The sequence below is a fragment of the Pongo pygmaeus genome, chromosome 8 (genome assembly GCF_028885625.2).
Source record: "Pongo pygmaeus isolate AG05252 chromosome 8, NHGRI_mPonPyg2-v2.0_pri, whole genome shotgun sequence".
Lineage (NCBI taxonomy): Eukaryota > Metazoa > Chordata > Mammalia > Primates > Hominidae > Pongo > Pongo pygmaeus.
The window spans coordinates 53,242,356-53,268,037 of NC_072381.2; the positions used below are offsets into that span (position 1 = coordinate 53,242,356).

Sequence of the window (25,682 nt, forward strand, 5' to 3'; positions counted from 1 at the left end):
AACTTTTGAATATCCAGCTGTACATGTCTTGACAGATAAAATGACAGTTTCAATAGTACAGACAATTCTGCCCATCCTAGGAAGCTTATGCCCTTGCAGATGAGAATCTGCTGTTCTCTCTTAGTTTGTACGTGTCTCCCGTCAGGTGAGCATGTCATATATAGTGTAAATACTTTAAATAAAATCATGGCCCTGAATGTTATTGTACTAAATGTTACATTATGATTTAAGGAGATTTTCGGGGTAATTTTGACTATGTCAGTTTTGTGGATTAATTGGAAGAGTGGAATTTTGTGCACTCTGGGCTCGAGTCTAAAGTTAGTGTGTAAAGCCAGTCAGAATCACCCTTGAAAGTTCCTCAACTCGTAAAAGCCAATATGAAATCTTTTGTGTACATATACACTCTTGAGCATTAATTCTTACACACATTTAAATTGGAGAATGACTAAGCTAGACTGAAAGGCAAAAGGAAAGTATACAGGTGTTGTATATTCATTCAGCTTTAAACATGGTATAGGTAGGGAATTCTAAAATGTTCCCTCTTGCCTGCCAGCTTTACTTCATTTTGTTTTAATAATAAACTCTAGAATCTTAATTCTTACTAATCGTGTATTTGTGAGAATTTCAGGAGCTTGTTAGCCTCACCTTTCTGTGAGGTAGCTTCTGAAATCAGTTCGTTAAATTCTAAGGTTAGCCATTAAGTAGGTTTATGATAAAACTTTGTTTTATTGTAGTTTTCATTATTTCCCTTTTCTTTTGCTTTGGTATTTTAGTAACATCACTTTTAAGATGTTACTCATCTATATTAAAGGAGGCAAAGGAAGAGATTCGGTATCAAGTCCTTCATTCAACTAAAGTAGAAAGAGAGGGAAGTAGTATGCCCCTCTAGGCTGGTGGTTGCTGTAGGAATCAATGTAAAAACCCCTTTAAGAGGATAAAAATGGGACAGTTAACTGGAAACTTACCAATGAGACATTCTCTTTCTAGAGCTTTTTCTTTTCTAGCATGTTCCCCCCAGTTTTAAGAAGATAACCCACACTCTTACCTGTTTCTTCAGTATATAATCTCAATTGTGAGATTACAAAATAATTTCTCTTTAATAATATGCCCAGGTGAGAATGGGAGTAAAATTCTGGTTTTATTTGGTGCTAGTGTCAGCAGTGACTGAAACATAGGCTGTCTCAATCTGGGCCCTGCAGTACATGCTCAGACCTGGGCTGGCTTACTCTTCATATGGCTCTACTACCTTAGTATAGAGGAGGAACCGTAAAGTCCAAGATTGGGCACTTCATTCACACCACTTAGTAGGCAGTCTCCTAAGGAAGGAAGAAAAGCGTATGTCCTGAGAGACATAAATGGCTAGTCAGCCATAGTTTTTTGGGGGGAAAGGAGGAAGGGGAGATTACCCTAGGATGCACCCTATATTTCACATATTGTTTCTACTACTTTTGGTTAAACTGTAGACAAGTCTGTTGTTGGAATAGGCCTTCTTAGTGCAGGACATAGTGGTATTTCTATATTAATTACTTAAAATATAGTTGAAAAATGAACTTTGAGAATACCTAGAACTGAAATAGATGCATTTGCATGGTGCCAGCTGAGATCTGATCTAAAGGCCAGTTGAGGGCTAATAAGGAGTGAGGTTAAATTTAAGCTTATTGCTCTTTTAGGAAAATGATGTGAGTTAGGGTTGAGGCCAAGAAATTCTTACTATATTCTGAAAGTAGTGAGACTTCATTCGTTAGAGCTAACCTCATAGTGCTCACTATGAGCACTCACTTTAAAGGTTATTATCTACCTATTGAAGAAGCAGTTACTCAGCGGATCCTGTAACATGTGGTTCTGCCACTTCGTCCATAACTGATTAGACCAGGGCAAGCCTCTGGCCCAAGGCTAATGGCTTATGAAGTGGCCTGGTATGAAAACTGCATAAACAGCAATAAAAAGATTAATCATCTTTCTCTTTCTCTTTCTCTCCTGTAAACTACTCCTTGAAAGGAGAAAGACAGGCAATTCATAATGGGAATTTAAAATAACAGTTTGTTCACTTGTTCATTGGCCCATTCAACACTTTTTTGAATGTCTGTTGTTAGCCAGATACTACTCAAGGCACTGGTGATTTATTCATGAACAGAACAAAATTCATGCTTTCATGGAACTTGGGTTTGAGTGGGACAGATAATAACCAGGTACTAGAATGTTAGCAACGGTAAGTGATATGAAGAAAAATGAAGCGGGTTGAGGGGAGAGAGTGTGCTTAAAGGGGAATTTAGATAGGCTAGTCAAGTAAGGCATCTCTGAGGACCTGTATTAAGACATTTATTATACGGAATTAGTTCATGTGGGTATGGAGGTTCATAGGTCCCAAGATCTGCAGCTTGCAAGCTGAAGACCCTGGAGAGCTGATGGTATAGCACCAGTTTGAGTCCAAAGGCCTGAGAACCAGAACACCAAATGTAGTTTCAGTCCAAAGGCCAGTAGGCTCAAGATCTAGGAAGAGCTGATGTTTCAGTTTGAGTCTAAAGGCAGGAAAACACCAATGTCCAAGCTCAAGGTAGGCAGAAAGAGTTCCCACTTATTCAGCCTTTTTGTTTTATTCAGGCCTTCTACTGATTGGATGAGGCCCACCCACATCACAGAGGACAGTCAGCTTTGCTCAGTCTGTTTATTTATATAAATGTTAAAGTTATCCAAAACACCCTCACAGAAACACCCAGAATAATGTTTGACCAAATATATGGGCACCCTGTGTCCTAGGCAAGTTGATACATAAAATTAACTGTCATAGATAGGTCTATTGGTAGCCACAGAACCAGGTTAAGTAAAAATAGATAGGCTCTAAGTTACCTCAATGACTTATTGTCAGGATTGCCTGATGATTAGAGCTGTCTTAAATTCTGAACCTTGTTGTATTACCTGAATTATTTTCCAGGGTCTTTAGAGTCTGGCTATATGGTTGCATTGAACTTATTCTTTTCTCCTTAAGTATGTTTTATGTAACTAGTTTAACCTGTGTGTTTCTACGTTCAGGCTTGACAGCCTAGCCATTTTATGGACGGGGGTGGGGGTCAGCCTGATATATAAAGATATCACAGAAATAAACCTTGAGTCATAAAAACCTAATATAGCCCCCCCACCTTTACCAATGAAGAGAAACACTGGTAAAGACACATGAAACTATTTATTAAGTAATTTGTTACTTTAAAAAGATTTACATTTTGGTTAACTTTTTTAGCAGTTGTTTGTTCTAACTCTGTCAAGAGCCTAAGTGTTTTGGAAATCTGAAAATGTAGGAGATGCAGCCATTGTCCTCAGAAAGACCATAGTCTGATAATAAAATCTGCATAAGTAAATATACAGCAAAGTAGTTTAGATGAGAATTTAGGTTAGAGCTGGTTTGAATGGAAAAGGCTTATGAAGATCACATTTAAGCTAGTCTTAGACAAAATTTGGATAGATACAAAAGAGTGTTAAAAATATTTCATGAAAAGGAAAGGGAAATGAACAAATGAGATGCATCAGAGTTTGGGGGATGGTAGTTTAGCTATGTTGACATGGTTGTAGTCTTCTTGCTGTAGGAGTAGTGACAGGTGAGATTTGAAAGTTAAAGCCGAACCTCAGTATTTCCATGCTTTTGGTTGCACATTAATTCTTTTGAGCCTCAGATTATTCCATCTATTAACTGGGATAATAATGCCAATATTTGTTCATATGTTTTAATGAGTTACATCTAAATTCTATAACAAGAGTTCCTTTGTTTTTAATCTCAGAAGCCTTCTAAGTAGGGAAATGAGTCATCAGAAACCATGCCATTTCTTTCTCACACGTACTCTTGCTGTTCAAGCTTCATGATGAAGAGATCAGTATATCAAATGTATCCTCCATAAATCTCACCAATATCCTTAATGCCCTTATCTTGGTGAATGTGGAAAAACTCAAAGTGCTTTTTTTCTGTTCTCTCAACACAACAATCACAGAAGACTTACGTGATCAAATGTTGCGTAGGAGGAGTTCCCCACACACCAAGCAAGTGATCAGTTTTGCAGCAGATACCTGCTAAGTGTCTTCCAATTCCATTCTGACACTAGTTACCTGGAGATAGCATGAGATCCCACAGGTTGAGGGCCCAGTCCCCTCCCACCGCTGCCAGAAACCAGTCTCAAGTCTGGAACTTCTGACTGACTGGCTCCAAGTTGAGGTTCCCATGCCCCTCTCTTTGCGTTAGATTAAGTCGCTAGAGCAGCTTTACAAAACTGAGGGAAACACCTTTACCAGTTTATTATAAAGGATATTACAAAGGATGCAGATAATGAGTTGCATAGGATAAGGTATGGGGGAAGGGACACAGAGCATCCAGACCTTCCCAGGGCACGCCATCTTCCAGAATCCTCCACGTGTTCAGCTATCCAAAAGTTCCCTGAACCCTGTCCTCTTGAGCCTTTCATGGAGATTTATTGGATAGGCATGGTTGACAACCATGTGGAAATGGGATTGGACAAAAAGGGTATAATCTAATACTAACAGGCCGAGTGGAGAAACCCACAAGCCTGTCTGTCCACATTCTTCTTAGCCTTTCTGTGCAGCATTCCTTTCTCAAGGGTGTGGGACAGGACCACTTCTGAAATGAGAGTCTTATGACCTGCAGTCAGAAAGGCAGGGGAAGATTAGACTCTTGCCTTGAGCTGGTGAAAGGAGGATGGGAAAATCAGAGAGAGAGAGATTCTGTTTTCTGAGGCCTGAAGCACCCCAAAATCATAACAAAAGTCTGTAACAAGGTGTATGAGAGTTAAGAGCCAGGAGCTGTGAATGAAAACCTATATATATGTTCCCTATATATACAATACATAGAATTATATATATGTTATTATCATCTAATATGTAATAGATATATAATATCACACTTGGAAATTATATATATATAGATATATAAAATCACACTTTCTGTCTCAGTCTTTTGATGGTACTTTTTTTTATGGCAGTGACACACTAATATCTCCATCCGTATGGCCACACATGTGCCCTGGATCCCATTCTTGTCTTCCTTTTTGGAAATAATATGCTATCTGAGAAACCAATTTTCTTTCTCATTCACCCATTCTCACTCTTCCCCTCTTTATTGGATCGTTTTTGTTAGCATATAAACATGTTCAGGTTGTCTCTATGTTATATGTGTTATACTATGCTATATCATATATAATATATAATCTAATTATCCTCCCTTGACCATTTACTCCTCTTTATCTATTTCATCTTTGGTCTTCTATTCTCTAAAGAAGTAGCTATATCCAGTTTCCTTATAAATTTCCCAGTTACACGTCAGCTCATTTTAATCTAGCTTCTACTGCGTTCGCTGTACTCAAATGGCTTATTTGACACCTCTGTAACAATCAGTGCTATTAGCCGTTTTGTTCTTTAAAACACTCTCTTCCTTTGGCTTCTCCAGTATGTTCTCCTTGTTTTCTGTCTAGGTCTCTGGCTACATCTTCTGTGGCTTCCTTGTCAGCTTATCTTTCTCCAATCGCTCATTAAATGTGGTTGTTACAAAGCTGAATCTTAGGTCTCTTTTTACTTAACGACTACTCTTGAACAACTTGTCTCTCGTTGCTTCAGTAACAATGACAACTCCTACATTTATCTTTCACCCAGACTACTCATCTGAGGTCCAGTTCTATATCTAGATACCAAATTGATATTTCCATTTGAATGTCTTAAAGTTATCTCAGACTCAACAGGTTTAAGACTTACAACTTCTCTTCCTCCATATTCTCTTTATCTTCAAGATTTTTTTTTTGGACTCATTGTAGTATAGTTTTGAAGGACTCAAATTCTCTGCCCCTTACATTGTAACCATAGTCAATTAATCATTCTAAGATTCAGTTTCAAAATATGTAAGATGGAAAAACTGTAGTACCTTTCCTAACATAAGGAAACATCAGACAAAATGTGAATATGGGATGTAATACCACGGACTAGATTTACCCTCTAGCTGTAAACAAATAGAAAACCCTCCTAGGGTTGTTTTCAGTATTAAAGTGTCTGCTTTATTGTTGAATATGGATATGAAGTTGTCGGATAAAGCTTAAAATGATGCTTAAATGCTTATATTATAAAAAGCAGTTCTCAAATCAGTACTTTTAAGATTGCATTTTAAGAAACTAAAAGAAAGAATAGCTCCAAAACAAGCAATGAGAAGAAAATAAAGATAAAATAGGAAGCATTGAAATATAAAAGTGTAAAACATTAGAGAAAAGTAAGAGAAATTAAAATCTTGTTTTTTTGAAAAGATCACTAATAGTGATAAAATTCCAGCCAGACTGATTAGAAAAAAGAAGACACGAATGAGATTAATAGGAATGAAAGAGGAGAGATGAGTATAGATTCTGTAGACATTAAATTGGACAACTTAGATTATTAAATGAGCAATTTCCTTGAAAAACACAAACTAAGAAAGCCTGTTTAAGAAGAAATAGTTGCCAAACAGCCCTATGTTTATAAGAGAATGTAGATTTATAATTAAAACATTCCCTCAAAAAGAAAACAACTCATTATAGAAGACTTCACTGAGATACTCTATGAACCATTTAAAGATGAATATCATTTCCATACACTCTTTTGAAAATAAAAGAAGAGGGAACACTTCTCAACTCATTTTATGTCAGCATTACTCTAATATGAAAGAAAAGTACAGTCCAGTATTCCTTATAAAAATAGATGGAAAAATCTTCAATGAAGTTTTAGCCAGCTGAATCAATATATAAAAAGGATAATATTTTATGACCAAGCGGGATTTATTCCATGAATGCAAGGGTGGTTTAACATTTGAAAATCAATCAGTGTAATTCGCCATATGAACCAACTAAGAAAGAAAACTATATGATTATTTCAGTATATTCAGAAAAGTCATTTAACAGAATTAATACCCATTAATGATAAAAACTCTCAAACTAGGATTTAAAGGGAACTTTCTCAACCTGTCTGTTAAAGGACAACTAGTAAAATCCTATTATATATATCATGCTTAGTGATGAAAGACTGAATGCTTTCTCTCTAAGATCATGAACAGGCACCACTTCTATTCGGCATTGTATGGAAATTATAGTTAGGGCAGTGGAGCAAGAAAAAGAATTCAAAGGCATTCAAATTGGAAATGAAATAAATTGCTTGTGTATACAGAAAATCCCAATACACAAAAAAAGCCTACTAAGACAAATAAGTGAGCCTATTACAAAGTCATTATACAAAAATTAATTGCATTTCTACATACTAGTAATGGGTAATTGGAAATTTAAATACAAACAAATTAAAATAAAAATATTAGCATTCAAAATCTTAATGCTTATGGAGAAGTTAAACAAAATTATGTAAAGCCTGTATATTAGAAATTATACAGGCCTATGGAAACAAGTGTCATGTCCATGAATCAAAAAACTCAAAATTACTATAATACCATTTCTCCCCAAATTGATGCATACCATAAATGCAATTCCAGTCAGTATCTTTGCAGGCTTTTTTTGTAAAAATTGACAAGCTTAATTCTGATATTTATATAAAAATACAAAGGACCTAGAATAGCTGACAATTTTAAAAAAGAACAAAGTTTAATGACTTAAATTGCCTGATTTTCACACTTACTAGAAAGCTACATTACTCAAGACAGTGTGGTATTGGCCGAAGGATAAACATATTATTAATGGTATAGAAAATAGTTCAGAAATAGGCCTAGACACATATATTTATCTGATTTTCAGCAAAACTGCTAAGGCAATTCAGTGGAGGAAACTGGTAATCTTTTTAACAAATGATTTTTGGACAATTGGACATCTGAATGCAAAACAATGAATCTTAACCTTTAAGTGGGCAATGATTTCTTAGACATACAGAACCAAACTATGAAAGAAAAAATAAACCAGTTGTACATCATCCAAATTAAAAACTTCTGATCTTCAAAAGTCACTGTTAACACAATTCCTATCAAAATCTTAGCATTATTTTTTGTAGACATGGACAAATTTATTCTAAAATGTATATAGAATTATGAAGTAACTGGAAACAATTTTGAGTAAGAAGAATAGAGCTGAAAAAAATCACACCACTTGATTCTAAGACTTAACATACAGCATTATATTCAGGACACTGGTATTGATCAAAAGATAGATCAGTGAAACAGAATTAAAAGTCCAGAAGTAGACCCGTACAAGTAGGGCCAACTGAAGTTTGACAAAGATGCAAAAGCAATTCAGTGGGGAGAAATGACGCTTTTTGCAACAAATGGTATTAGAATAATTAGATAATAACCAAAGAAATAAACTTTGACTTAAAACTCTTATACAACAGCGATCATAGATCTAAATGTAAAGTGTGAACTATAAAACTTTTATAAGGAAACGAAAGAGAAAATCTTTTTGATCTAGGGCCAGGTAAACATTTCTTGTACCAAATCCATAAAGGAGAAAAAAATAATAACTTGGGCTTCATCAAAATTAAAAACTTTTACTCTGTGGAAGACACTGTTAAGAGCATAAGAAGGCAAGCCACAGACTGGAAGAAAATACTTGGAAGTTGCATGTCTGATAAAGAATGTGTATCCAGAATATATTTTAAAAGTCTCTAAACTCAACAGTAGGAAATAAGACAATCCAATTAGAAAATGAATAAAACACTGAATAGACACTTCACCAAAGAGTATATAGATGACAAAGAAGCACATGAAAAGATGCTCAACATGATTAGCTCCTAGGAAAATGCAAATTTAAAGCCATGATGAGATATGACACACGTACTAGAATGGCTAAAATAAAAAGTACTGGCAAAACCAAGAATTGGTAAGAATGTAGAGGAACTAGATCTTTCACACATTGCTGGTGGAAGTGCAAAATGATACAGCACTCTGGAAAACAGTTTGCCGGTTTCTTATAAAATTAAACATGGAGTTACTATATCTTACTCCTGAATATTTACCCTAAAGAATTGAAAACTTATATTCACACAAAAATGTGTACACAAAGCCTTATAACAGCTTTGTCATAGCCAGCCAAGAGGTGAATAGATAACAAATTGTCATACATTCATACAATGAATAATATTCAGTAAGAAAAAGAGCAAGCTATTGATATACCAACACCTTGGAGAATCTTAAGGGCATTATACTGAGTGAAATAGCTATTCAGTTCTTTTCCCTGTTATAAAAATACGGCTGTCTTCTTATGAGTTTTAAGACTATACATTCTAGTTACACATCCTTTGTCAGATGTTTTGCAACTGTTTTTTCCCAGTCTGTGGCTTGCCTTTCCATTTTCTTAACAGTGTCTTTTTATTTTGAAATAATTTTAGACTCACATAGAAGTTACAAAATATTACAGTTTCTGGGTACCTTTCACCCAGCAACAACATTTGACAAACCATAGTACAACTATCAAAATGAGGAAACTAACACTGGTATAAAACTATTAACCAAACTAGAAACTTTCCTCAGATTTCAAAAGATTTAAAAGATTACTTATGGTAATTTTAATTTGTATAACTTTTTTTTTTTTTGAGACAGTCTCACTCTGTTGCCCAGGATAGCATGCAGTGGTGCTATCATAGCTCACTGCAGCCTCTGACTCCTGGGCTGAAGTGATCCTTCTGCCTCAGCCTCCCAAATAGCTAGGACTATAGGTGTGCACTACTACTGTGGCAGATTTTTTTTTTTTTTTTTTTTTTTACATTTTTTATAGAGATGGGGTCTCTCTATGTTGCCTAGGCTGGTCTCGAACTTCTGGGCTCAAGGAGTCCTTCTGTCTTGGCCTTCCAAAGTGCCAGGATTATAGATACGAGCCACTACTACTAACCTATAACTTTTTAAATGAAAAAATTATAGTGACAAAGAACAGATTAGTAGTTGCCGCGGGTAGACTTGGGAGGAGTATGTGATTATAAAGGGATGGCATGAAGATGTTTCTTTGAGGTGATGGAATAGTTCAGTATTCTTTTTTTCTTTTTTTGAGACAGAGTCTTGTTCTGTCACCCAGGCTGGAGTGCAGTGGTACGATCTCGGCTCACTGCAACCTTCGTCTCCATGGTTCAAGCGATTCTCCTGCCTCAGCCTCCCAAGTAGCTGGGACTACAGGCATATGCCACCACACCCAGCTAATTTTTGTGTTTTTAATAGAGACAGGGTTTTACCCTGTTAGCCAGGCTGGTATTGAACTCCTGACCTCAAGTGATCTGCCCTCCTCAGCCTCCCAAAGTGCTAGGATTACAGGAGTGAGCCACTGTACCAGGCCGGAATAGTTCAGTATTCTGATTGTAGTGGAGGTTATACTAATATAAAGTATGTGATAAATTTATGTAGAACTATACACACACAGGGCATGTAAAAAACTGGTAAAATCTGAGGAAAGTTTCTAGTTTGGTTAATAGTTTTATACCAGTGTTAGTTTCCTCATTTTGATAGTTGTACTATGGTTTGTCAGATGTTGTTGCTGAGTTAAAGGTACCCAGAAACTGTAGTATTTTTGTAACTTCTATGTGAGTCTAAAATTATTTCAAAATAAAAAGACACTGTTAAGAAAATGGAAAGGCAAGCCACAGACTGGGAAAAAATAGTTGCAAAACATCTGACAAAGGATGTGTATCTAGAATGTATAGTCTTAAAACTCATAAGAAGACAGCCGTATTTTTACAATAGGGAAAAGAACTGAATAGCTGTTTCACCAAAAATAATTACATAAATGACATATAAGCCCATGAAAAGGTGCTCACCTTCATTAGTTATTAGGAAATGTAAATGTAAACCACCATGAAATACCACTGTACATCCACTAGTATAGATAAAATTAAATGGCAATCCGAAGAATGTGGAACAACTGAAACTCTCACATGTTGCTGGTGCAAATGAAAAATGATATGGCCTCTTTGCAAGACAGTTTGACAGTTTCTTAAAAAACATGGGGCTCAGCAATTCCACTCCTAGATAATTAACCCAAGATGAATGAAGAAAAAGGGAAATTCATACTAGCATCATTTATAATAACCCTAAAACTGTAAACAGTTGAAATGTCCAAGTAGTACATCCACACAATGAAATTTATTCCCTAGTAAAAGGACTCCAGCATGGATGAATCTCAAAATCATTAGAGCAAATGAAAGACGCCAAACAAAAATTACATGCTGTGTGATTTCATTTATATGCAGATCTAGAAAAGGCGCAATACAATTCAGTGGTTGCTAGGAGTTGGGGGGCAAGGGGTAGAGAGTGGAGATTGACCATATAGGGAATGTATTGAAGTAATGGGAATGTTTTATATCATGATTTTCCTGATGATGGTTATGTAATTGTATACATTAATCGAAACTCATCAAATTGTACAGTTGGTACAATTTTTGGGTCCTTTGCATTTGCTTTGTTTTTTTCTGCCTAGAAAGCTCTCTCCTCTCCCTGTCTGGTTGACTCATATTCAGTGTTCAGATCTTGCTTAAACGTCATGTTGTCAGGAGTATCTGTTCCTGAGCCCAGACTGGCATAGGCTTCTTTGACATCCTGCCGCTTTCCTTCATTGTCCCTACCACAGCTGTAGTTTCAGTCAGGCAGGTAGCCATCAGCTTAAGGTCTCTTTTTCTGTCTTGGCTGCAACACTGTGAGGAGCCAGATGCTGATTACCATCTTGTTAACAGTACATAGCATGGTGCTTAAATCAGGTTTGAATATTGCATGACTGAGTATAAGTGAGTTAGAGAGTTGTGTGTCTTCTGTTCTTGTAAGTGGCAGCTGTGGCTTCTGCCAAGGGTACTACTAGCTGGGGCTGCCTGCTTAACCTTGGAGCCCATCTGCCTGCCTCTGCCCTGCTCCTGGGGAGTTGTGACTATCCATGCTCATCTGCCTGCCATAGCCTTTCTTCAGACTTCTTGTCACCGTGAATCCCACTCCTGTGGCTGGGCCACCCTGTTCTGAGAACAGAAAGGAGCATTTCCTTGCTGTTATTCTTTTAGCAGAAAAGGAAACCTGCCCTACTGCATGCATGTTCCTGGATCTACTCAAGCTTTTTCTTTTTTTCCAACAAGTGGAGAAACTCTGAAACACAGTGTTTTGTTACCTACTTTGGTAACAATATGTCAACTCCTGTGAAGCACCACAGAGTACCCCTTTGTCTCCTGATTATCTTAATCTTTTTGAGAGAGACATACGACTCCTCCAAGTAAGGTTAGGAATCCTAATCTGCAGGTAGTTTGAATGCTTGGGTGGAAGGTTTAACCTTCCCGAAGGTGAAAACACCATCAACTTTGTGCTCAGCCTCTGCTCATATTTGCAGATTATCAGAGATCATTATTACTGTCTCCATGTCCCCTGCTGACCCAGTTTCCAGGATAAATGTGTAGAATAATTAATAAAGGGCCTGACAGCCAACACTCCTCTTCCCCTCTTCCCACTTCTCTTCTTCCTTATTTCACTACTGTAGTAGGTAAGAGGGAATTCAGGTTATGGTAGGAAAATGATTAGGATGAGCAATCCCTATATGTGAGCATTGTGTGAACATAGCTCAGTGTTTTAAATCATTACCAAAGCTCCTTTCTTTATTACGGGCTGTCCACTGAGGAAGAATTTATGAGTCTTGTCATTTCAGACAGTCTTCTCTAGACTAGTTCAGTTAGTGATTTTAGAAATGTTTCTCTGGACCTTTTAAAATGTATCCAAGTCTAATTCCTCATTTGTTTCTAGTTTATTTGTCCTCGCTTTTACAGCTTACATAGTTTGGAGTTTCCTGTTTAGTTTTGTTTGTTTATTTTTAACTCCTTTAGGCCTAAGACTCTTCATTGTTTCTCTTTCATCTGAGTCATTATAATAGTCTCTCAAATGTTCATATTCCACTCTTGCTCCCCCTTTCTCCTGCAGTACAATCTACATGTTGCAGCCAAGGATCAGGTCAAGGCATTCTCATGCTCTCCAGTGGCTCACCTTCTTTCCTAGTTTGTGATCTGGCCCCAGGACATGCAGAGTGCCTAGTAGGCAATTAATATTTGCTGAATTGATTCTTTGTATTGTAAGTCATATCAGGATTTTTTGGGGGTTAGCATTATTTTAAAACCACAAAAAACACTAACTTTAGACCTAATTGGTTTCATGATTTATTGAGGAGGTGAGGAATAGGTTAAAGCTGCTTTGCATACATTTTGGAATAGTCTCTTTTGTCTAGTAAGGATAGATAATAAGTTTGTTAATAACCAGTTTTCACATGGGCAGAAAAAGACTGTCTTGATTTTTAATCCTACAAGTAGTAAAGGAATGGTAGTCAGAAGTTGAATCATACTTTTAATGCCTCAGGCAGGATAGAATAGTATGTTTTGTTTTGTATCCTAATATGCTAACTGCTTCTCTCTCTCTCCTTTCTGTTTTGCTTCTCATCCTTTCACCCATTACAGTCTCAGTATGTGTGTTACACCAGGAGGTTGCCTTGGCAGGTCAGAGGATCTGTCACAGTGAAGGCACTGTGGTACCCTCTGTTTTTTAGGCAAGGGTGACACATGCTAGTCAACTTATTTCCATTTGTTGTTCCCTCCACTTGGCACTAAATGAGACTGTTAACCATTTTTGAATGAAAGTTTATAAATTTCTTACAAAAATTAAGGTTTTTATTCTCTATAATAAGCACATGAGAAAGACTGGTTTTAAATTTTATTTTAAACTGTGGAGTGATGTAAAAACATGTTTAATTTTAATTATTTGCTTTCTTTTGTTCGTCTTGTAGTAAGTTATTAATGTATTAATACTGGTAACTTCTAGATTGGAGGAATAATTTATCCTAATGTTTCTTTTAAAAAAAAAACTTACCAGTCGTTCATATGGCATATGCTAATCAAGGCTCTGTGGTATTTTTTTTTCTTATGTTTTTTAATGAAGCAGCTCTTTTCATGATCTAGCAGTCTGTGTTACTATCAGTAAGTAAACAGTAAGGACTCAAATTTTAAGATTAAAACAAGTTCATTTTGTTAACATCACGTTTTGTTGCATCTTGCAGCTTCTTGGTGAATTTTTGGATGAAGCCATTAAATTAATTGCTTGCCATCATGAGCAGAAGCAAGCGTGACAACAATTTTTATAGTGTAGAGATTGGAGATTCTACATTCACAGTCCTGAAACGATATCAGAATTTAAAACCTATAGGCTCAGGAGCTCAAGGAATAGTATGGTAAGTGTTTACTTCCAAAAATTAGGCAAAGAATCGTTAACTGCTACCTTTTCTCCTCTCGTAATTTAGATACCTTGGCAAACATTTAATTTGCCTCGAAAAATAAATTAAAACTAAAAATTAAATGAAAAGTGTTCCACAGTAAATTGTTTGCTTCAGGGATCAATGGTCCTTTCTTTATTATTATTATTAAAGGTTGAGTATCCCTTATCTGAAATGCTTAGGACCAGAAGTGTCAGATTTTGGAATATTTGCATTGGTTGAGCATTCCAAATTCAAATCAGAAATACTTCGGTGAACATTTCCTTTGAGCATCATGTCAGTGCCCCCAAAATTTGGATTCTCGAGCATTTTAGATTTCATATTTTCAGATTTGGGATAATAACCTGTGTTATTCATAAGATACAACTCTATAAACTAGCACTGCCATCTGTAAGTATAAACTATGATTAAATACTTGGGCATAGCCATTGAAGACAAATATCTCTATCAGCAAAGAATAAGTGGCATGCTTGTTAATTTCATGTATACATGTATTCCCATAGATAATTGTTTAATAAGAAGCTTCACTTAATCAACACTTTCACACTATAATGAAGCCCTAGAATTTCAGAAATCTTATTCTATACTGGAGAATGAAGTAAGCTAATATCTCACTGTGTGTGTTTCAAAATTCATCCATATGTTTAAAATTGATTTATTAGCTAATTTCTACAAAAGCCTCAGGCTATATCAGCGTAATTCTTTATAATCTGAAATGCAGATCACTCTTTGGAATAGTTCTGATACTGATTGCAGATCACTAAATTAACATAATAATAAACTAGTGTTTTGGGGAATTATAAGCCTCACTCAAGAATAATTATATTTTTATTACCTCTTCTTGAAACAAATTTCAGAATCTATTCTAAACAAAATGTAAATTGTTAAGTATTTATAATCCAGTATTTCTCCTACGTTCTAGAAAAACTGTTTTACGTGTGCACAGGGAGTCATGCATAGGATTGGTATTTGCAGCACCATTTATAATAGCAAAAATTGGAAATAGCATCAAATCTATCAACAAGAATAAAAAATTGTGATACGGTCATGCTATGAAATACTATATAACATTTTAAACGAACTGGAGCCATATGTGTCAACAAGGATAACCTCAGAAATGTAGTGCTGGGCTTCAAAGCAAGATGTAGAATATATATACATCATTGTACCATTTACGTGTAGCTTAAAATATGCAAAGCAGTACCATATATTTATGGATTATATATATGTAGAAAAGATTAAAACATGCATAAATACCAAACTTAAGATGTTGTTTATCTCTGAGAAAATAGAGAAAAGAAAGGAGGCTTGACCTATAATATTATATTTCTTTCTAAAAAATTCAGAGCAAGCCGGGCGCGGTGGCTCACGCCTGTAATCCCCGCACTTTGGGAGGCCGAGGTGGGTGGATCATGAGGTCAGGAGTTCAAGACCAGCCTGGCCAACATGGTGAAACCCTGTCTGTACTCAAAATACAAAAATTAGCTGGGCATGGTGGCACATGCCTGTAATCCCAGCTACTTGGGAGGCGGAGGCAGGAGAATAGCTTGAACCCGGGAGGCGGAGGTTGTGGTGAGCTGAGATGGCGTCACTGCACTCCAGCCTGGGTGATAGAGTGAGACTCCGTCTAAAAAAAAAAAAAACAAATCGGAGCAATTATGGTAACGTATTAAGATTTAAATTTGCATAATAGAGTGGCATTTATTATCTTTCCTGCATTCTTGAAGTAATTTACAATATCAAAAATTATAGAAGTTGGAGTCATTTTGTAAGCCGTTTTGACTGGCCTGTTCTCATTGTAACCAACCACATTTAACCAACCATAAATTAAATTTAAAGAAAATAATATTATATAGTCAGTATTAGGATTCTGAAAGCCAGCTCTCTGTTCAGGTTTTTTTTGGGTTTTTTTGTTTTGTTTTGTTTTGTTTTGTTTTGTTTTGTTTTTTGAGACAGAGTCTCACTCTGTCGCTCAGGCTAGAGTGCAGTGGCGTGATCTCGGCTCACTGCAAGCTCCGCCTCCTGGGTTCATGCCATTCTCCCGCCTCAGCCTCCGGAGTAGCTGGGACTACAGGCGCCCGCCACCATGCCCGGCTAATTTTTGTGTGTGTGTGTGTGTGTATTTTTAGTAGAGACGGAGTTTCACCATGTCAGCCGGGATGGTCTCGATCTCCTGACCTCGTGATCTACCCGCCTCGGCCTCCCAAAGTGCTGGGATTACAGGCGTGAGCCACTGCGCCTGGCCCTTCTGTATTTAATTTATTGTGTCCAAAAGGACAGAAGTAATGTGTTTATATAGAATTATTCAGCAAATCTTTTGAGTAGAATTTATATGCTTTTTTTTTTTTTTGAGGGAGTCTACCAGGCTGGAGTGCAGTGGTGTGATCTTGGCTCACTGCAACCTCCGCCTCCCAGGTTCAAGTGATTCCCTTGCCTTAGCTTCCCAAGTAGCTGGGACTACAGGTGTGCACCATCACACCCAGCTAATTTTTTTGTATTTTAGTAGAGGCGGAGTTTCACCGTGTTGGCCAGGATGCTCTCGATCTCCTGACCTCGTGATCCACCCACCTTGACCTCCCTAAGTGCTAGGATTACAGGCGTAAGCCACTGCACCCAGCCTCGTATGCATTTTTTATCCTACCTTTTCTTGATGGAAGTACAAGGTTAAGGATTCATTTAGGCTTTAGGCTATCTAGTGGAGCTAAATAATTATATGCATTTGTACATTGAGTGCCCACGATGTACTAGGTGGATCTTTGAGGCAACACAACGAACATACAGGGTCTCTGTTGTCATAATCCACTGTCTATTTGGATCCATTAGCATTTTAGGAAATAGTTGCAAAAGAAAATATGTTGTAATAGATATAGAAGACACATGTTGAGCGTCATAGACTTGGAAGCGATCCAGTTACTTGTCTTTGGAGAAAGTGAGAAATGTATATGACTGTTTCATGAATTCAGTTTACAGATTTTTTGCTTGAAGTACTTTTTTGTGTTTTTGAATTTCTTATTACAGTGCAGCTTATGATGCCATTCTCGAAAGAAATGTTGCAATCAAGAAGCTAAGCCGACCATTTCAGAATCAGACTCATGCCAAGCGGGCCTACAGAGAGCTAGTTCTTATGAAATGTGTTAATCACAAAAATGTAAGTGAGCATTTTTGGTTTCCTAAGTATAGATGAAATCAAGATTTATTCATGAATATGTGAATATCAAAGACTAAATATTAGGGGCTTTAAATTGTTCTGTATTAAAACATTGTTTAAAAGGGATATATTATCTCTACGGGTGATTTTTTCCTCAAATTTATTAAATTGTATCAAAAGAATGGCTTCTAAAATTTAGATTATATGATTTCCTGTCGTTTAATTTACAAAAGGAGTTTTAAAAAGATAAGTATTTCAGAAGAATTTTATTCAGCTTGATCTTATCTTCTGCTTTTTGTTCTCTGTCAGGCTGACATTTAGAAAACTGTAGCATTAGCACAGAAATGAAATTGTTCCCATTATGCTTTGACACTCTAACTTTAATCATATTGAATATAAAATTTATATCACTTCTCCCTACCCCACTCCCACCTCTTTAAGTGATGGCAGTATTCACTGGTCACTTTATGATGAGGATAGTGGGTTTAGCAGAAAGTTTTTGAAACTATCTAGAGGGTATTAACATGTTTCTAATTCTATTTTCTAATGATTGCAAAGATAAGTCTTTATAAAGATATATAACTTGCACTCATTTTGAGAATAAACATGAGAATAAACATACTTTTTTAAACTTACATTAAGCATATTCATACTTTTGTGATTGTTCTAATGGAATGATTTCTTCAGTTGAGGAAATAAACTAGGAGTGAATTGTGTAAGGGACACTTTTAGACAGTCCTAAACCGAAGGCATCTGACTAAAGACATTTCGTAGTGTTTGTCCAAAAGAGTTTATATAATATAATGAGCACAGTACTTTCTGACTACAGATAATACAATTTACCACATTTTGAGATCTAAATATGTGCAAACCTCTGTGTATTGGAGTTACTGGGTTCATTATCAAGGGAAAAAATTCATGGAAGTTCAGGATTAGGCCCCTTATTTGGGGAGCTTACAATGGTGTTTTGAATACAAAACAGACATACGGAGAGTTAAATATCAAACATCACAAAGCAGTGGCCATTTGTCAAATGCTGATAGTGGCCCGTATATTGAAATCTAAAAAGAGGGACAATTTCTGTGAGCTTTAATTAACTGGGAAGGCTTTGGGGAGGAGTAGACCTAGGCTGACTCTTAAAGATGGGGTAAAAATTGGATTGTTGAAGGAAAGGAGCCTTCAGAGAGGAAGAATGACATAAAAAAGGTCCAGAGACAAAGATTAAACTTAGATAATGATAGGGAGGAAGTTGTGGTAGCCATTCTTGTTCCCAGTGGGAACTTGATATGTTGCTCATCACAGTTCTGCTGGTGGCTTCCTGTCCGTGGATAGAGCTGTTCGTGCCCCTTGTGGCCTGTGAACACAGTTCAATGGCAATGGTGGTGTTGCCTTAGTTTTTCCTTGGGGAGGAGTTCAGTTACTCCTACCTCTCAAGCCTGGGTGACTGCAAAGAAAGGTGGTTCCTTCAACTGCATGGAGTATGACTAAGCATGTCTCACATGATTAGGCCTCTAGCAGGGGTGGCAGAGGTTTATCCAGGCAGAACTCTCAGCACCTAGAAGAGTATAGACAAGAGTAGGTACTCAGAATGTATTTGTTCAGTGAGTGAGTGTAAGGCTAAATATGGGAGAACTGGAAATGGTAACTGAATTATTCCACTCCCCCATGGATGGATGTTTTTGTAGTGTTTTGCCTTTTAAACAATTTCATCCTCTGTACAGATTGTCTCTTCACTGGTCTAAGCATCTCTGGTTTTTCTCATTCTTTTCATAGATGGTCTTGAGTTTCTTTTTTAATCTTGGCCATTTATCTCTGAACACACTTTGAAAGTGACCTAGCACACACTACTGCATAAGCCACCTAGCACACAGTACTGCACATCTGATCAAATCCTCTGAGAGGAGCTGAGGCATGTTATCTCTTAACTGTAGACATTAAAACCCTGTTTAGAAATTACATCCCCATCTGACTCCCGTTGTCTTTCTTTGTTACAGGCCTGCCTTATGGTTCCCATCTCACCCAGTCTTTATATTTTTTCTTTTGATTATGGAGAATTAAGTATAGTACTTCCTGTTTCTCCCTATTAAATTTCAAAGGTGAAATGTGGTTATTCTTCCTGGTGTATTAGTGATTGCTTTTTTCTTCCTTGTTCTGACTTTTCACTTGTGGGCTTCACTTCCCCGTTTTGCTCAGGATATCTTTGTAATAGCTGGATTAATTCATTAGCAACTTTTGAGCATATTGCAGAAATTACGTGTCTATCACAGTTATCCAGCTGTTTCCAATTCATCATCTTATTCACATGGATGTTATTATTAGAAACATTTCCTAAAATGCCATTTTGAAATCTTCATATACTGTGTCTGGTTGCATTTTTCTGGTTTATTGCTATTGTTCTTTGTTGTTTTTATTCATGGAAGGAAATAGTATTTCTCAATGAACTTTTACCTGCTCTTGGTAATTGTTACTTCTTTTGAAGTAGTTATATACCACTACTAATCAATCATTGACTTTTGATTGGCTGTCCAGTCTGTAACTGATATAATTTCCTTTATTTCCCTTTTTGAAAAATGGGACAACTATCTGTTTGAATCTTTTTTATAACAGCTTTATTGAAATATAATTTCTATATCATGCAATTCACCCATTTGAAGTATACCATTCAATGGTTTTTAGTATATTCAGTGATATGTGGGACCATCACTACAGTCAGTTCTAGAATAGTTTTATCACCTCAGGATAAAAGAAAGAAATCTTTTATCCTTTAGCTGTCATTCCCCTACCTCCCATCCTTCTCAGTTCTAAACAACCACTAATCTTCTTTCTGTCTCTATATGCCTTTAATCTTTAATACCTCTCTTGTACTCTAGGGCTTCCCAGATATTACTGAGAATAGATGTACTATTTGTCCAAGTCTCCTATTGTGTGTTGCATGTGGTTGGTAGACTTGAACTTATTTAGAGCAGCCAGATGCTTTCTTATTATCATTTCCCTGTCTTAAATTTGTTTGGCCCTTTCTGGTGTATTATTTTTCCGAATTTATTCACTGAACAAATATTTAAATACCTTATGTAAAGCTGAATGCTTAAAAGAAAAACATCAGTTCTGCCCTTGTAAAGTTAATGCCTAAAAAACAAATTCCCCATCCCTAAGTATCATTGTCAGCAAACATTTTTATATGTGTGTCATGTAACTTGCCATATACTAGGCAATAAAAGTGATTAAGACACAGTTCTTTCTAATAAGGATTCTCTGTGGTAGGGATGAGGCTGATGTGAAAATGAGACTAGACTACAGTGTACTGAATACCATAACAACATTAGAAGATAACTGGGGACAAAGTAGAGAGAATAGTCAGCTCTGTCAAGAACTAGGAGTTGTCAGAATCTACAAAAGAGGTTCACCTGGAAGATAATTAAGTTCAGTAGATAAATGACAAGCATAGGGAATAGTATGTTTAAAAGTGTCAAAACATTTTAAAAATGACATTGTTAAAACTAGCATAGCTAAAGTATGAAGTTTAATATAGGACTTAGCAGGAGATGAAGTGAGTTGATGGCATATCATGGAGACTTTTGAATATACTGCAAGGGAGTTTCAGAATATGTTTGTTGGCTTTAAATTTTTGAGGAGGTAAGTAATATGATCAGGTCTTTCTTTCACCATATTATAGGCAGTAAATGGTAGCTGGATTTGTAGAAAACCATCGTTAGAGACCCTTAATCAGCTCAGGCCACCATAACAAAATACTGTACACTGGGTGTCTTAAACAACAGAGATGTATTTCTCACAATTCTGTAGGCTGGGAAGTTCAAGATCAAGTTGCTGGCCAATTTGATTCTTGATGAGGGCCTGCTTCCTGACTTGGAGGTGGCCAACTTTTCACCTTGTCCTCACTTGCCTTTCTTCAGTGTGTGCTCAAGGAGAGGGAGAGAAATTGCTCTTTCTCTTCCCTTGTTTTAGGCCACTAATTCCATTATGAGGGCCCCACTCTCATGACCTAATCTAACCCTTATTACCTTCCAAAGGCCCCATTTCCAAATACTATCACATTGGGCGCTAGGACTTAAACATATGAATTGCGTGGGGTATGTGTGTGAGGGACAATCAGTCTGTAACACTAGTGTTAGCAGGAATTACAGCATGAACAGTCTAGATGTTAGTCTTAAACCTGTTTATAGCACAGGGAATGGAAAAAAGAGATTGAAGGTCAGATTGACAGTAGAATGGACAGCATTCTATGAGTATTTATTACGGTGCATATACTGAAAAAGGAGTCAAAAATCACCCTGAGCCTTCTTTTGTAAAAGAGAGGGCACACTGGAAAAGTAAGGGGTTTGGGTAGGAATGAAAATGAGTTCATTGTTACCTTATTTTGTGAGATGTCCATGCAAAAAGTGAAAATGGATTAAACACAATAGTGAGAAGGGATATGCTTATGGATGAACCAGTGAAATAGACTGGGAATGAAGAAAACTGGGCAAGTGCAGTATTATGAAAAACCAAGGGAGGAAAGGGCTGAGATTATATAGAGATACTGAATTGGAAAAGAGCTGGTAGAAGGGATTTAAGATTTGCTGATAAATTATGTAGAGGTTTGTATAATGTAAGTGCTTGATAATTGACTGTTCATAAATGGAATTACAGATAAATGGGTTACAGATCCTCTGTGCCTCCACCTATCCATCCCCTCCTCCAACTCCTGCCTATAAAGTTGCAATATATAAAATGAACGCAATTACTTGAGCTTAGAATGTAAAGAAAGATTTTAAACTGATGGTAGTTTTTTTTAACTCATATATTTGTAGTTCCCAAATTAAAATATTAGAAAGTAATTTCTAATTTTTCTGTCTCTCGACTTTTATTATAGATAATTGGCCTTTTGAATGTTTTCACACCACAGAAATCCCTAGAAGAATTTCAAGATGTGTAAGTGTAATAATTAAAATTTTGTTAAGTTAGTACATTTTTCTTAGATTGCTGCTGGACACTTTAGCTGTTGTTCTCTTTTTTCACTCATAAAGTTACATAGTCATGGAGCTCATGGATGCAAATCTTTGCCAAGTGATTCAGATGGAGCTAGATCATGAAAGAATGTCCTACCTTCTCTATCAGATGCTGTGTGGAATCAAGCACCTTCATTCTGCTGGAATTATTCATCGGGTTAGTAGAAAAAACTATCATCATACTCTTTGTTTTCTCATTGAGGTGAAATTCATGTAACAAAATTAACCATTCTAAAGTGGCATTTTTAGTACATTCACAGTGCTGTACAACTACCACCCATATTAAATTCTAAAATATTTTCATTACCCCCAAAAAAGTCCCCATGTTTCTTAAGCAGTTGTGCATCTTTGCCCTGGCATGATACCAGTCTGCTTTCTGTGTCTATAGATTTGCCTTTATGTTTCCATTTATATGAAATACAGCGTGATGTTTTCAAGATTTCTCCATGTTGTACCATGTATCAATAGTTCATTCCTTTTTATGACTGAATAATATTCTATATACCATATTTTGTTTATCCATTCATCCATCGATGGACATTTGGGTTATTTCTACCTTTCAGCTATTACGAATCGTGCTATGAAAATTCAAGCACAAGTATTTGTTTGCATATCTATTTTCAGTCCTTTGGGATATACCTGTGACTGGAAGTGCTGGGTCATATGGTAATTCTGTAGTTAACTTTCTGAGGAACCATCAAACTGCACAGTGACTGCACTATTTTACATTCCCACTAGCAGTGTATGTGGGTTCCAGTTTCTTCACATCCTTGTCAGTACTTGTTATCTGACTTTTTAAATTCTAGCCATCCTAATGGGTATGAAGTGGTGTTTCTTGTGATTTTACTTTGCATCTCCCTAACGACTAATAATGTTGGGCATTTTTCATGTGCTTGTGGCCATTTGTGTATCTTCTTTGGAGAAATGTGTATTCAAGCCCTTTGCTCATTTTTAAATTGGGTTGTCTTTTTGTTGTTATTGTAGCATTTCTTTATATATTTCATATATGAAACCTTTATCAGGTATATAATTTGTAAATATTTTCTCCCATTCTGCAGGTTGTCTGTTCACTTTGCTGATGATTTCCTTTAATGCACAAAAACTATAATTTTAGTGAAATACAATTGTTTATTTCATCACTTGTGCTTTTGTTATCATGTATAAGAATCCACTGTCAAAGCCATGGTCATGAAGATTTAGTCTTATGTGCTCTTGTAAGAGTTTTATAGTTTAAGTCTCACATGTAGGTCTTTGATCTATTTTGAGTTAATCTTTTGTCTGGCATGAGGTAAGGTTCCAACTTCATTCTTTTGTATGTGGCAATTTAGTTGTGCCAGCACCATTTGTTAGAGACTACTCTTAACCCATTGAATGGTCTTGGCACCCCTGTCAAAAAACAGTTGGTCATAGATACATGGTTTCATTTTGGACTCTCAGTTCTGTTTCACATAGTTCCAGTGTGCCTGACCATGTATTATACTAGTACCACATTATTTTGATCACTTTTAGCTTTGTAGTAACTTGAAATGGAGAAGTATCAATTCTCCAGCTTTATTCTTTTACAATATTGTTTTAGCTTTTCAGAGCCCTTGTGATGCCATATGAATTTGAGTATCATTCTATTTCTGCAGAAAGGGCAATTAGAATTCTAATTAGGATTTCATTGCATCTGTAGATTGCTTAGGTAGTTTTGCCATCGTAACAATATTTAGTCTTCCAATTCACAAACATAGGATGTCTTACCATTTCCTTCCTTTTCTTTTCTTTTTTCTTTTCTTTCTTTTCTCTCCTTCCCTCCCTTCCCCTTCCTTCCTTTCTTCACCCTCTCTTCTCTTCCCCTCCCTTCCCCTCCCCTCCCCTCCCATTTGTCTTGTCTTGTCTTGTCTTCTCGATTCTCAGCTCACTGCAACCTCTACTTCCCGGGCTCAAGCAATTCTCCTGCCGCAGCCTCCCAAGTAGCTGGGATTACAGGGGCCCGCCCCCACGCCTGGCTAATGTTTTGTATTTTTAGTAGAGACAGAGTTTCACCATGTTGGTCAGGCTGGTCTCGAACTCCTGACCTCAAGTGATCTACCTGCCTTGGCCTCCCAAAGTGCTGGGATTACAGGCGTGAGCCACCCCACCTGGCCTCTTTCAGCACTTTAGATGTATCATCCATTGCTATTTGTTTTGCCATGGCTTCCAGTGATAAATCAGCTGTTAAGCTCGTTGAGGATCTTTTATAAGTGGCAAATGCACCTCTCTTGCTGCTTTCAAGATGCCTTTTTGTCTTTGGCTTTCAACAGTTTGATTATGTGTCTTACTGCAGATCTCTTTATGTTTATCCATCTTAGAATTCATTCAGCAGCTTGGATATGTAGATTCATGTCTTTTTTGATCAGGATGGAAGGAAGCTAAAAAGAAAAAATAGATTCATATCTTTTATCAAATTTAGCAAATTTTCAGTCATTATTTTCTTAAATATTTTTTCTGCTTATTTTTCTCTTTCTTCTCCTTTTGGAACTCCCATTATGCAAAGTTTGTATGCTTGATGGTATGCCGTATCTTGTTTTCTCCTCCACTTTAATGTTTTGTCCCAGGCAGCATTGGGCTATTTACTTGCCTTAACCATGTTTTCAAGGAATGCCTCTGTCTAGCCTAGGACCAGGGTCCCACACTGAAAATGTGGCTGCTTTCTTCAAAATCCTTGCCTAGAGAGGCAGGTAGAGCCAAAGACTAGTTAAAATGCTGGAAATATTTCCCAATGTTTTTTCCCCACCTTTTTATTGTAGTAAATACATATAAAATGTGCCATTTTAACCATTAAATGTACAGTTCTGTGGCATTAAATACATTCATAATGTGCAACCATCACCACCATCCATCTCCAGAATTCTTTTTATCTTGTGAAGATGCAACTCTACACCCACCAGACAGTAATTCCCTATTCTCCTCTCCCCACAACCCCCGACAGACATCATTCTATTTTATGTCTATATGATTTTGGCTACTATAAATACCTCATATAAGCGGTATCATGCAGTATTTGCCTCCTTGCAACTGGCTTATTTCACTTAGCATAATGTGCTCAAGGTTTATCCATGTTGCAGCATATGTCAGAATTTTCTTCCTTTTCAAGGCTGAATAATATTCCATTTATGTATATACCGTACTTGCTTATCCATTCATCAGTCAGTGGCAGTTGGGTTGGTTCCGCATTTAGCTCTTTTGAAAAATGCTGCTATGAACATGGTTGTCCGAATATCTCTTTGAGACCCTACTTTTCAGTTCATTTGGGCTATAGCCAGAAGTGGAATTGCTGGATCACATGGTCATTCTTTT

General features: G+C 36.7%; 1 protein-coding gene across 28 annotated transcripts in view; it reads left to right on the plus strand.

Annotated features, from left to right (window-relative positions):
- MAPK8 (mitogen-activated protein kinase 8) overlaps positions 1 to 25,682 on the plus strand; it is a 129,345-nt gene that overhangs the window by 80,586 nt on the left and 23,077 nt on the right. For all 28 annotated transcript variants that reach the window (XM_054503484.2, XM_054503483.2, XM_054503470.2 and 25 more), the window contains 4 exons: positions 13,995 to 14,165; positions 17,226 to 17,355; positions 22,226 to 22,284; positions 22,380 to 22,518. In XM_054503484.2, coding sequence (XP_054359459.1) covers positions 14,044 to 14,165; positions 17,226 to 17,355; positions 22,226 to 22,284; positions 22,380 to 22,518 — 450 coding nt within the window. In that variant the 5' untranslated portion in view covers positions 13,995 to 14,043. The remainder of the gene's footprint in view (positions 1 to 13,994; positions 14,166 to 17,225; positions 17,356 to 22,225; positions 22,285 to 22,379; positions 22,519 to 25,682) is intronic.